At 44.6% G+C, this 13,211-nt stretch overlaps 1 protein-coding gene across 5 annotated transcripts in view; it reads left to right on the plus strand.

Annotated features, from left to right (window-relative positions):
* nid2a (nidogen 2a (osteonidogen)) overlaps positions 1-13,211 on the plus strand; it is a 92,162-nt gene that overhangs the window by 67,264 nt on the left and 11,687 nt on the right. For all 5 annotated transcript variants that reach the window (XM_037542259.1, XM_037542262.1, XM_037542261.1 and 2 more), the window contains 7 exons: positions 618-854; positions 2,121-2,357; positions 3,295-3,531; positions 5,870-6,106; positions 9,109-9,339; positions 10,316-10,485; positions 11,254-11,383. In XM_037542259.1, coding sequence (XP_037398156.1) covers positions 618-854; positions 2,121-2,357; positions 3,295-3,531; positions 5,870-6,106; positions 9,109-9,339; positions 10,316-10,485; positions 11,254-11,383 — 1,479 coding nt within the window. The remainder of the gene's footprint in view (positions 1-617; positions 855-2,120; positions 2,358-3,294; positions 3,532-5,869; positions 6,107-9,108; positions 9,340-10,315; positions 10,486-11,253; positions 11,384-13,211) is intronic.

A 13,211-nucleotide genomic window follows, 5' to 3' on the forward strand; every position in this document is an offset into this window, starting at 1 on the left:
CGTGTGTTTGATCCCTGGTGATGTTACAGCCGTCCTGGCTGGGAGTCCAAGAGAGCATAATTGGGCTCGCTGTCTCTGTGTGGGTAGAATGGCCCTCCGTCTCCCCCATGTCTCAACGTGATGTCAGTCAGTGCAGGCGTCTGTTAGCTGGCGTAGCGGATCTGGTGGTTGACTCCTTCCTCCGGGCGCATTCGGCTGTCCAATGACGTTGCGTGAGCGACACTTCGAAAAGAAGCGGTGGCGCTTCACAGGATTGGAAGGAAGCCTGCGTTTGCCTTCACCCTCCTAGTGCTGGTAGTATGGTGTGATTGGGGGAGTCCTAACTAGTGGGTGGAATTGCAAACGACTAAATTGGGGGGAAAAACAAACAAACAAACAAATAAATGAATAAATGACAGTTGACCTCTCCATGCTTCTCAAACAAATAGCTACTGGTGCCCAATTGGATAAGCTGGTAAAAATCCCGTTCAACCTAATGAGAAAAATTACATTTAACAAGACAGTGCTGTTTGAAGCTCTACCAAATGAGTAAATCTAATAACATCACTTTACTATTCTCTCTGTCTCTCTCTCTCTCTCTCTCTCTCTCTCTTTCTCTCTCTCTCTCCCTCTCTCAGTTCATCCTGAGCGTCCTAAGACTCAGTGTGAGCACCACAGAGATGGCCTGCAGAGCGGATCGGGTGGTGTCCCCCTGGTTGGAGCCTTCATCCCTCAGTGTGATGAGGAGGGTCGGTACCGGCCACAGCAGTGCCACGACTCCACTGGACACTGCTGGTGTGTGGACAGCAGGGGTCAGGAGAGAGCGGGCACCCGAACCCCACCTGGGAGCCCACCCACCAACTGCGATGCTCCAGGTAAACCCACCCTGGATTTTTCCCACGTTCTATAAAGTGTATCCAGTCTTACATTTACAGCATTTGGCGGAGGCTCTTATCCAGAGCGACTTACAATTTGATCATTTTACACAAGTAGGCCAAAGTGGTGTTGGGAGTCTTGCCCAAGGACTCTTATTCGTATAGTGTAGGGTGTTTACCCAGGTGGGAGATTGAACCCCAGTCTACAGTGGCGAAGGTAGAAGTGTTAGCCACTACACTATTTTAACTATACCAGTCTTGCGACAGTAGCTATAAAAGAACAGTTAAGATTCAGCGAAGATAAAGAGTTTTAAAAGCCATGAAGAGATGAAGGTGATTTCAGACATGCATTAAATGGAAACAGTCACGTTTGATGATTTTCAGGCTCACTTGGTGCTGCATCGTGCCAGAGGTTTGAAAAAACATGTTTTTTTATTGGTAAAGTGAAGGAATGAAGCAAAAAACACAGCAGTGAGTTTTTTGTTTTTTTTTATTGTGTTTGTTTTTTTTTTGCATCATGACTCTTCAGTTAAACGCTCAACCCCTTTAACCTCACACGCAGCAGAATCTGTGCATCCACCGCCGTCCACTACACACCTTCAAAAGAACAGACTGCAAGAAGATAAAGCCGAGTTAGCCGAGTTATCACAGACCGCCCACTTCAGCTCGGGTTCTCTGTTTCTGCAGAGTGTCCACTGAAAGAGTTCAGTCTGGATTTTAATATTGCTTAAAAGTCCAAACTTCAAATCCTGTTTGAAATGTTCTGGCTTGAAGCGTTTTGAACACACATGAGTGTATAAATGTATAAAGTGACGGTGGGAGCCTCTGTCCCAGAGAGAGCGTGAGGGTGGGATTACTCCACATGCTCAGGCACAGATACGCTCTCTCTCCCACAGCATGGGCGGCTCAGCAAGACCAAGTGGTTCCAAGTGATATCTCACCTACAGCCAAGAAGAAATCAGTCCCTGTAGCTGCTGTTTGGTTTTCTGTGCTGTGGTTGCACTGACAACATAGACGGTGTGAAGATAAACAGCCGATGCTGACCAATTCTCTGGAATTAATCTACTTTGGTTTTATTTTAGCTCTAAAATAAAGCTGACCTTTCCATGCTTCTCCCACAAATAGCTACTGGTGTCCACATGGATCTCAGTTTATATCACAATACCTACATTTAACAAAAGAATGCTGTTTGAAGCTCTGCCAAATATATAAATCTAATCTCTCTCTCTCTCTCTCTCTCTCTCTCTCTCTCTCTCCCTCTCTCAGTTCATCCTGAGCGTCCTAAGACTCAGTGTGAGCAGCACAGAGACAGCCTGCAGAGCGGATCGGGTGGTGTCCCCCTGGTTGGAGCCTTCGTCCCTCAGTGTGATGAGCAGGGTCGGTACCGGCCACAGCAGTGCCACGACTCCACTGGACACTGCTGGTGTGTGGACAGCAGGGGTCAGGAGAGAGCGGGCACCCGAACCTCACCTGGGAGCCCACCCACCAACTGCGATGCTCCAGGTAAACCCACCCTGGATTTTTCCCACGTTCTATAAAGTGTATCCAGTCTTACATTTATAGCATTTGGCTGAGGCTCTGTTTGGTTTTCTGTGCTGTAGTTGCACTGACAACATAGACGGTGTGAAGATAAACAGCCGATGCTGACCAATTCTCTGGAATTAAGCTACTTTGGTTTTATTTTAGCTGTAAAATTCTGTTGACTTGGGCTCCTGATTGGTGCAAGTGCCTAAGCCTTGGCCGTATCATCAAGAGATCGTGTGTTCGATCCCTGGTGATGTTACAGCCGTCCTGGCTGGGAGTCCAAGAGAGCATAATTGGGCTCGCTCTCTCTGTGGGTAGAATGGCCCTCCGTCTCCCCCATGTCTCAGCGTGATGTCAGTCAGTGCAGGCGTCTGTTAGCTGGCGTAGCGGATCTGGTGGTTGACGCCTTCCTCCGGGCGCATTCGGCTGTCCAATGACGTTGCGTGAGCGACACTTCGAAAAGAAGCGGTGGCGCTTCACAGGATTGGAAGGAAGCCTGCGTTTGCCTTCACCCTCCTAGTGCTGGTAGTATGGTGTGATTGGGGGAGTCCTAACTAGTGGGTCGAATTGGAAACGACTAAATTGGGGGGAAAAACAAACAAATAAACAAATAAATAAATAAATGACAGTTGACCTCTCCATGCTTCTCAAACAAATAGCTACTGGTGCCCAATTGGATAAGCTGGTAAAAATCCCGTTCAACCTAATGAGAAAAATTACATTTAACAAGACAGTGCTGTTTGAAGCTCTACCAAATGAGTAAATCTAATAACATCACTTTACTATTCTCTCTCTCTCTCTCTCTCTCTCTCTCTCTCTCTCTCTCTTTCTCTCTCTGTCTCTCTCTCTCTCTCTCTCTCTCTCTCTCTCTCTCTCTCTCTCTCTCTCTCTCTCTCTCTCTCTCTGTCTCTCTCAGTTCATCCTGAGCGTCCTAAGACTCAGTGTGAGCACCACAGAGACGGCCTGCAGAGCGGACAAGCTGGTGTCCCCCTGGTTGGAGCCTTCATCCCTCAGTGTGATGAGGAGGGTCGGTACCGGCCACTGCAGTGTCACGGCTCCACTGGACACTGCTGGTGTGTGGACAGCAGGGGTCAGGAGAGAGCGGGCACCCGAACCCCACCTGGGAGCCCACCCACCGACTGCAATGCTCCAGGTAAACACGCCTTGGATTTTTCCCACGTTCTATAAAATGCATCTCTTTGTGCATCAGAAGCTGTGAAAGAACAGTTCAAATTCAAAGGTAGGGCGGGTCCTCAGTAGGACTGTCCTATGAAGACTCCTCTTCAGTAACCTATTGTTCACATAAATGAAATAGTCCTAATGAGGCTGCGCGATGACGTCACCAGAAAATTCCCGCCTCTCAATATTGCAGCGTGAAATTTGTGAGGGAACTGAAGAGAGAGATTGGAGCTCGTTGCTTTGTGTTTTTTTGCTATGGTAGCTAATACGCCAATGTAGTTCGATAAACTACAACCCCAATTCCAATGAAGTTGGGACGTTGTGTAAAAATAAAAACAGAATTTGATGATTTGTAAATCCTTTTCAGCCTATATTCAACTGAATACACTACAAAGACGAGATTTTTAATGTTCAAACAGATAAACTTTGTTGTTTTTTGCAAATATTCACTCATTTTGAATTTCATGCCTGCAACTCGTTCCAGAGAAGTTGGGACAGGGGCAACAGAAGACTGGGAAAGTTGAGGAATGCTCAAAAAACACCTGTTTGGAACATTCCACAGGTGAACAGGTTAATTGGAAACAGGTGGGTGTCATGATTGGGTATAAAGGGAGCATCCCTGAAAGGCTCAGTCGTTCACAAGCAAGGACGGGCGAGGTTCACCACTTTGTGAACAACTGCATGAGCAAATAGTCCAACAGTTTAAGATCAACGTTTCTCAACGTGCCTTTGCAAGGAATTTAGGGGTTTCATCATCTACAGTCCATAATATCATCAGAAGATTCAGAGCATCTGGAGAAATCTCTGCAAGTAAGCGGCAAGGCAGAAAACCAGCACTGAATGCCCGTGACCTTCGATCCCTCAGGCGGCACTGCATTAAAAACCCACATCATTCTGTAACGGATATTCCCACATGGGCTCAGGAACACTTCGGAAAACCACTGTCAGTGAACTCAGTTCGTCGCTCCATCTACAAGTGCAAGTTAAAACTCTGCCATGCAAAGTGAAGCCACATATCAACACCACCCTGAAACGCCGCCGGCTTCTCTGGGCCGAGCTCATCTGAGATGGACTGACGCAAAGTGAAAAAGTGTCCTGTGGTCTGACGCGTTCATATTTCAAACTGTTTCTGGAAATCATGGATGTCGTGTCCTCCAGGCCAAAGAGGAAAAGGACTGTCTGGATTGTTTTCAGCACAAAGTTCAAAAGCCAGCATCTCTGATGGTGGGGGGGGTGTTAGTGCCCATGGCAGGGGTAACTGGCACATCTGTGAAGGCCCCATTAATGCTGAAAGGTACATACAGGTTTTGGAGCAACATCTGCTGCCATCCAAGCAGCGTCTTTTTCAGGGACGTCCTGCTTATTTCAGCAAGACGATGCCGAGCCACATTCTGCACGTGTTCCAACAGCGTGGCTTCGTAGTAAAAGAGTGCGGGTACTAGACTGGCCTGCCTGCAGTCCAGACCGTCTCCCATTGAAAATGTGTGGCGCATTATGAAGCTCAAAATACGACAGCGGAGACCCCGGACTGCTGAGCAGCTGAAGCTGGACATCAAGCAGGAATGGGAAAGAATTCCACCTACAAAGCTTGAACAATCAGTGTCCTCAGCTCCCAAACGCTTATTGAATGTTGTTAAAGGAAAGATGATGTAACACAGTGGGAAACACGCCCCTGTCCCAACTTCTCTGGAACGTGTTGCAGGCATCAAATTCAAAATGAGTGAATATTTGCAAAAACAATAAAGTTTATCTGTTTGAACATTAAATATCTCGTCTTTGTAGTGTATTCAATTGAATATATGTTGAAAAGGATTTGTAAATCATCGAATTCTGTTTTTATTTATGTTTTACACAACGTCCCAACTTCATTAGAATTGGGGTTGCATATAAATCCAAATACTTCTGATTAAAATACAACATATGGATCATTTTACACTTCATAAGGTTGTGTAGACGAATTTAAGGATATGAACAACGTACATTTTAAAACAAGCTCTGCTCCAACGGCTTTGTTTTTCACCATTTTTGTGGCACTTTTTTCCCCTGTGGGTAACGGAAGGCCCGGAAGGATATATCAGTTGCGTGCTTGAAATCACTCAGAACCTAGGCTGCATTTCTGAGCTGTATACAAAGAGTCCTTCATTTTGGATCAGCCTGCTATGACGTAGTGGCCAAGAAATACAGCCTAGTCTTTGGAACGAGCAGCTACAGAGTTTTAAAAGCCATAAAGTGCTGACGTTGATTTTAGACACAGACAGTGGAGCCAATGTCGTTAATTATTATATATATATATATATATATATATTATTCAGTTCATCCCGAGCGTCCTAAGACTCAGTGTGAGCAGCACAGAGACAGCCTGAAGAGCGGATCGGGTCGCACCCCCCTGGCTGGAGCCTTTATCCCCGAGTGTGATGAGGAGGGTCAGTACCGGCCACTACAGTGCCACGGCTCCACTGGGCACTGCTGGTGTGTGGACAGCAGGGGTCAGGAGAGAGCGGGCACCCGAACCCCACCTGGGAGCCCACCCACCGACTGCGATGCTCCAGGTAAACACCCCTTGGATTTTTTACCACATTCACTAAAGTGTATGAGGTCTTGCAAGAGTTGCTATTAAAAACCAAAATTCAGTGAAGATAAAGAGTTTTAAAAGCCATAAAGGTGAGTTTAGACATACAGGGACATGTAGGGAAGCTGTCATGTTGGGCTCTGTTTTAGTGTCTGTTGGTGCTGCATCGTGCCAGAGGTTTGTTTTTTATTGGTAAGAAGTAAAGAATAAACACACCAGGGACATTTTTAAGCATATTCTTTTACCATCTTGACTGTCCAGTTCACTCGCTAAACTCCTAATCTGTGCAACCGTCCACTCACACACCTTCACCAGAACAGACCATGGAATACAGAACGAGCCACAGGAGTATTTGGAGTTTAAAATTGCAGAGTCGTGTTGACGTCCTCAGATTCCAGAAAACCATGTATTTTAAAAATAAGTTGGTGTTGGAAGTGGCAGAAGAGCATCAATGGAAACATACACTTATGAATGAACAACTTTCCTCAGAAGTCTTCAGCCAAGTCTGCAGAGCAGAGCACATTTTATAATCTTTGCAGACAAGCTGTCTTTCCAGCCGATAAAGCCGAGTCAGCCGAGTTATCGCAGACAGCCCACTTCAGCTCGGGTTCTCCGTTTCTGCAGAGTGTCCACGGAAAGAGTTCAGTCTGGATTTTAAGGCTGTTCAAACTTCAAATCCTTCTTGAAATCTTCTGGCTTAAAGGGTTTGAACACATGCGAATGTCTCTCATTACAAATGCAGCTTTGGTTGCAAAGCAGCAGCTAAACTGTTACCTTTTTCCAAGGTCGGCAGTTTGGCTGATGTGGAATGAAACGTTTGTTAAATCCACAGAAATCGTAGCTTTTCATGACGTTTCAAAGTTAAATGACCTGTGTCAAAACGAAAGAAGCGCAAAGCCAGAGCACCAATCAGGGCCCAGCGGTCACTTTGTTTAGAGCTGGTTTTGACCTGTTGGTCAGACCGACCCAGTGCAGCACGCGGTTCAACGTCAGCGCAGCAGCGTAAAACTTTGGGAGAGTCTGTTCAACATAAATGATGAACTAACCTAACTTTGTGTAAATAGAGCTCAATATAGAAATATGTCCACATATGCAGTCGAGACTGACGCGGCTTTTTTCTGAATTTCTACAAACACCATTTCATTTTATAGTAAATGAGTTTGGGCTGGTTTATGTTTATGAACAGAGGCCTACAGATCAACATAGTAAAGGAGCTCATCTGTGATCCTGAGTTTAAAGCCAGTTTTTATTCAACTTAAACTTGGAACTAAGTTGTAAATAAATCTGAAACTGAAACTTTGCTTGTGTGTAAAAAGTGATTTCAGAGCCACTCGGTTCTCCCTGATGGAAACTGTTTACCTTCAGTGTTTTGTGCTTCTGATCATTTTAATAGACGTCAGCGTCACTAATTAATGACGTTCTATTAAAAGACTGGTTTACCAAGAGAGACGCTGGAGGACTTTCACCTGAAATGAGTTCATGAAGCCAGTCTGGTTATAAAAATGATAACAGGACATCAGAGCCAGAATTACTCTTTTAGTACTTTTACTTTATACTTAAGTACATTTGAAGGGAAATACTTTAGTACTTTTACTCAAGTGGAGGTCTAAAGGGAGGAACTTCTACTTTTACTGGAGGAATATTTTGCCTTGGGTGTCTCGACTTTTACTCAAGTACATGGTTTGTCTACTTTTAAGTCTCCCTAAAGTTTATCTACGCTACTCTACTTCAGCTTTTAACTGAGTAAGATCTTTACAAAGGACGCTTATGCTTTCAAATCAGTTGAATTCATTTGTACTTTTTCCATACAGGTCAAAATCAGTACAGAGCCTGATTTCTGAAACCAGTCTTAAGGTTTAGATCACAAGCACGGCTCTGAAAGTTAGCCATCTGCTAATTATCTAATTAGCTTCTCATCTTCTCTGAGTAATTGCTTTAGATTATAAGAGTCGGTCGCAGGCTGAGTTGGAGGAGATTATATGGTAGCTCGGTACTCCGTCCCAGACTCTCCAAGTCCGCACATCGGTCAGTGTGTGCATTTCTCACCAGCTTCAGAAATGCCTTCTTACTTTAACATGACTCAGGACTACAGCCAAGAGAGGGTGGAACAGAGTACTGGACCTCCAGATGGACAACAAATGGGTCATGCAATGGAGGAATGACTGACTGGATGGAGGGGAGACTGTAGTTACATCTGCAGACAGATTTGATCAGCCTGTCTGTGTGTAGAGCTGATGTGGGAGGGAGAGGATGTTTTCTCAGTTTTTCTCACTCTGTATTAGAAGAAAGGTGGGTGGAGGTTACTCTCAGGAATTTGCATAAAGAGGAGATGATTTAGACTGAGCCAGACTTTTTGTCCAAGTAGTTTTGGGTCGTTTCTTTTGGTCCACTAATCTTGAAATTTATACACTATGTAAAGGACAACGGGTATTTTCAAATTATGTTAAAAACTGAAAAATTAAATACAAGATTTTCTTCCGACAACAGCGATACACACACACACAAACACACACACACACACACACACACACACACACACACACACACACACACACACACACACATATGTATATACACACACACACACATATATATTCTCTAAGCCATTTTATGCATGTATATGTCAATATATTTAAATATATGCATATATGTTGATGTAATATTTGTGTACATTTTAAATATTTACCTGTCAAATGCAAATGCACTACAAACTTAGCAAATATTTTAAAAAATATATAGAAATCTGTTTCCTTCAGATACAGGATTAATCAGTCCCGAGCTAAACCCAGTGTGAGCCAACAGTTTTAATGTGGACTGTATTCTCTGAGGCCTGGACTATAAGCAAGAGACACTAGCTAACGAAATAAAAGACAAACAGACTTGATACTAATTCATAAGACCCATCAACATCCACTCATTTACTAGACTGTTGATGTGACAGTGGATCAGGCTAATGACGCTCATGTTTTGGTGACCCTGCAGTGGAGTCCCTGCCCCTCCCACGTCCAGAGACGGTGTGTGAGCGCTGGAGAGCGAGTCTGATGGAGCATTACGGGGCTCAGCGGAGTCCTCAGCAGTACCTGCCCCAGTGTGACTCTGCTGGAGAGTTTAACCCGGTGCAGTGTTATGGAGACAGCAGCTACTGCTGGTGTGTGGACAAGGACGGCCGAGAAGTGCCCGGAACTCGCTCGAATGACGCCATCAAACCTGCCTGTGAGTACGGCTCTGCCCCAAATACAGTCCATCGGCAGACATGATCATTTTGCTTCTTTAATTTCAGCACTGGAGCTACTAATATAGCAGAAATAATGGAATAATGGAATAATATTTACATAAAAATGTAATTGAGTGGGCAACATTCCATATTTGTCCATACAATCCATATATGGAAATTAATATACAAAAACAGCCCCTTTAGTATTCACTGTTTTCGTGATGTCACCTGTTCACTTGCATAGGTCTACCTGTTCAGCCTATAGTACTTTAGCCCAGCCCATTCATGCTGAAGCTATAAGGAGTGTTTCAGTCCAGACTGCTGTTTGAACCAGGCACAATACAAGGAAGCCAATCAGAATATGGTTCATTTGCATATCACTGTAACAGAGACAGCCTATGTAATATAATAAGGGATAATGTTTAAATTAGTAAAAATTAGTAAAAATGAATGTTTTTGGTATGAAAACGGACAAGCGTCATGAGTGGATGTGGGTCCTTTGAGTAATCTCTCCAATAATTTGCTAATGTGGTTTTCCTTCTTTTAATCCGTTTCTGATCAAAACTCTGTCAGAAACCAGTGCAGTGCAGTTTTATGGTACCTGGAAGAAAATTTCTTGACTGATCAACTACGTTTGAAGTAAAGGGCGAAAGATGTTTGCATGTTCTCCCCGTGTCTGCGTGGGTTTCCTTAGGGTTCTCCGGTTTCCCCCACAGTCCAAAGACATGCCGTTTGGACGTGCTAAATTGCCCATAAGTGTGAGTGTGTGTGTCTGTCTGTCTGTCTGCCCTGCGATGGACTGGCGACCTGTCCAGGGTGTATCCCGCCTTCTGCCTGATGACCGCTGGGATAGGCTCCCAGCGACCCAGAAGGAGAAGTGGCTTAGAAGGTGTGTGTGTGTGTGTGTGTGTGTGTGTGTGTGTGTGTGTGTGTGTGTGTGTTTATTCATATGCCTGTTTTGACTATCTCCTGTAGGTATACAGACGGTTACCCCTCCTACCAGGCACCCTTTGCCACGCCCTGATGTGACTCCACCCCCCTCAGGCACCTCCCTGCTCTATGCTCAAGGTCAGAAGATCGGGGCTCTGCCTCTCAATGGGACACGGATGGACAAGGAGAGATCCTCCGTACTTCTAGCCCTGCATGTAAGCGCCACACACTTTTTCACTGTCGCAAGGATTTTGAAGTCAGATGGTCAGAAATGCCTCTGAAATGCTTTGATATATAATGTAAAACACTGGACATATTCAAGCCTTAAAGTTTGGTGAAAAAAGATGACCCAGCTTCCCCCCTTTCTCCAAGCGTAGCTCCTCAGCCAAGACATGTTTATGTATATTTATGGAGCTATGAGGCTACATGCGTCTATCAAGTAAAGAAACCACTTACATCAGTCGGGGCAGTCGTGAGCTGGAGGTTAGGGAAGTGGCCCTGTGACCGGAAGGTCGCCGGTTCAATCCCCAGTGTCGACAGTCCTTGGGCAAGACACCTAACCCCCGATTGCTCCCTGGGTGCCGTGGATAGGGCTGCCCAACGCTCCGGGCAAGTGTGCTCACTGCCCCCTAGTGTGTGTGTATTCACTAGTGTGTATGTGGTGTTTCACTGCACGGATGGGTTAAATGCAGAGGTGGGATTTCCCTGTTTGTGGGATTAAAAAAGTATCACTTAACAGACTATGTTAAGAAATCGTCTAATAGACTAGATTATGTGGTTTCTGACCCTGAATCATGTGCTGTTTTCCAATAACAAGGACAAACATATGTTGAAGAACTAAAAACAACAGTATCAGCCATCCTAAAGCCCTAAACCCTTCATTTTTAGTGCATTTCTGCCAAATGAAGGTTTCACAAGATACAGAGAGCACTGTTGATTCTTTGTCTTCATTCATAGACTGATTCAGGTTGTGATTCTGATAGGGCTCTATAGTGGTCGGTATTGACTACGACTGCAGAGAGAGGAAGGTGTACTGGACGGATTTGGCTGGAAGAACAATCAGCAGAGCGGCTTTGGAGCCGGGAGCAGAGCCCGAGATCCTTATCAACACCGGTAACTCACTACACATAACATTCCACACTGTTAACACAGCTGCAGCTAACACAGCTACAGCAGGGGAGCCCAAACGTTTATCAAAGGTGGCCAGAATGGACCATATTAAAATATCTAAGGGCCTTTGGCTTTGGCAAAGTTTTATTCATACTTAGTCAGAAATTATTTGAAATATTAAGTATGGATGTACAGAACAGTGAATATTATACTGAATTTGTTCCAATAAAAAGTTGCTTCTGCAAGACCAGTGAAGTGTCCAGCTGCTTTAGAATTGTTCACAGTTTGATTTATATGTCTTTTGCTATTAAATTCATTACTTATGACTTATATACTTCTGGTTATATACTTCTTATATACTTATATTACTTCTGGTTCTCATTGAAAGAGCACTCTGATTTCCATCTGTCTTACAAATTGCTGATACAGCTGGAGCTGACAGATAATACAGCCGACACAGATACAGCCAACACAGCTAACACAGCTAAAGCCAACACAGCTAACACAGCTAAAGCCAACACAGCTAATACAGCTAAAGCCAACACAGCTAATACAGCTAAAGCCAACAGATAATACAGCCAACACAGCTAACACAGCTAAAGCCAACACAGCTAATACAGCTACAGCCAACAGATAATACAGCCAACACAGACACAGCTGACACAGCTAATACAGCTACAGCTGACAGATAATACAGCCAACACAGACACAGCTGACACAGCTAATACAGCTACAGCCAACAGATAATACAGTCAACACAGACACAGCTGACACAGCTAATACAGCTACAGCCAACAGATAATACAGCCAACACAGACACAGCTGACACAGCTAATACAGCTACAGCCAACAGATAATACAGTCAACACAGACACAGCTGACACAGCTAATAAAGCTACAGCCAACAGATAATACAGTCAACACAGACACAGCTGACACAGCTAATACAGCTACAGCCAACAGATAATACAGCCAACACAGACACAGCTGACACAGCTAATACAGCTACAGCCAACAGATAATACAGTCGACACAGACACAGCTGACACAGCTAATACAGCTACAGCCAACAGATAATACAGCCGACACAGACACAGCTGACACAGCTAATACAGCTACAGCCAACAGATAATACAGTCGACACAGACACAGCTGACACAGCTAATACAGCTACAGCCAACAGATAATACAGCCGACACAGACACAGCTGACACAGCTTATAAAGCTACAGCCAACAGATAATACAGCCGACACAGACACAGCTGACACAGCTAATAAAGCTACAGCCAACAGATAATACAGCCGACACAGACACAGCTGACACAGCTAATAAAGCTACAGCCAACAGATAATACAGCCGACACAGACACAGCTGACACAGCTAATAAAGCTACAGCCAACAGATAATACAGTCAACACACACAGCTGACACAGCTAATACAGCTACAGCCAATAGATAATACAGCCGACACAGACACAGCTGACACAGCTAATAAAGCTACAGCCAACAGATAATACAGTCAACACAGACACAGCTGACACAGCTAATACAGCTACAGCCAATAGATAATACAGCCGACACAGACACAGCTGACACAGCTAATAAAGCTACAGCCAACAGATAATACAGTCAACACAGACACAGCTGACACAGCTAATAAAGCTACAGCCAACAGATAATACAGTCAACACAGACACAGCTGACACAGCTAATAAAGCTACAGCCAACAGATAATACAGTCAACACAGACACAGCTGACACAGCTAATACAGCTACAGCCAACAGATAATACAGCCAATACAGACACAGCTGACACAGCTAATACAGCTA

This window comes from Pygocentrus nattereri, chromosome 10 (genome assembly GCF_015220715.1).
Source record: "Pygocentrus nattereri isolate fPygNat1 chromosome 10, fPygNat1.pri, whole genome shotgun sequence".
Classification (NCBI taxonomy): Eukaryota; Metazoa; Chordata; class Actinopteri; order Characiformes; family Serrasalmidae; genus Pygocentrus; species Pygocentrus nattereri.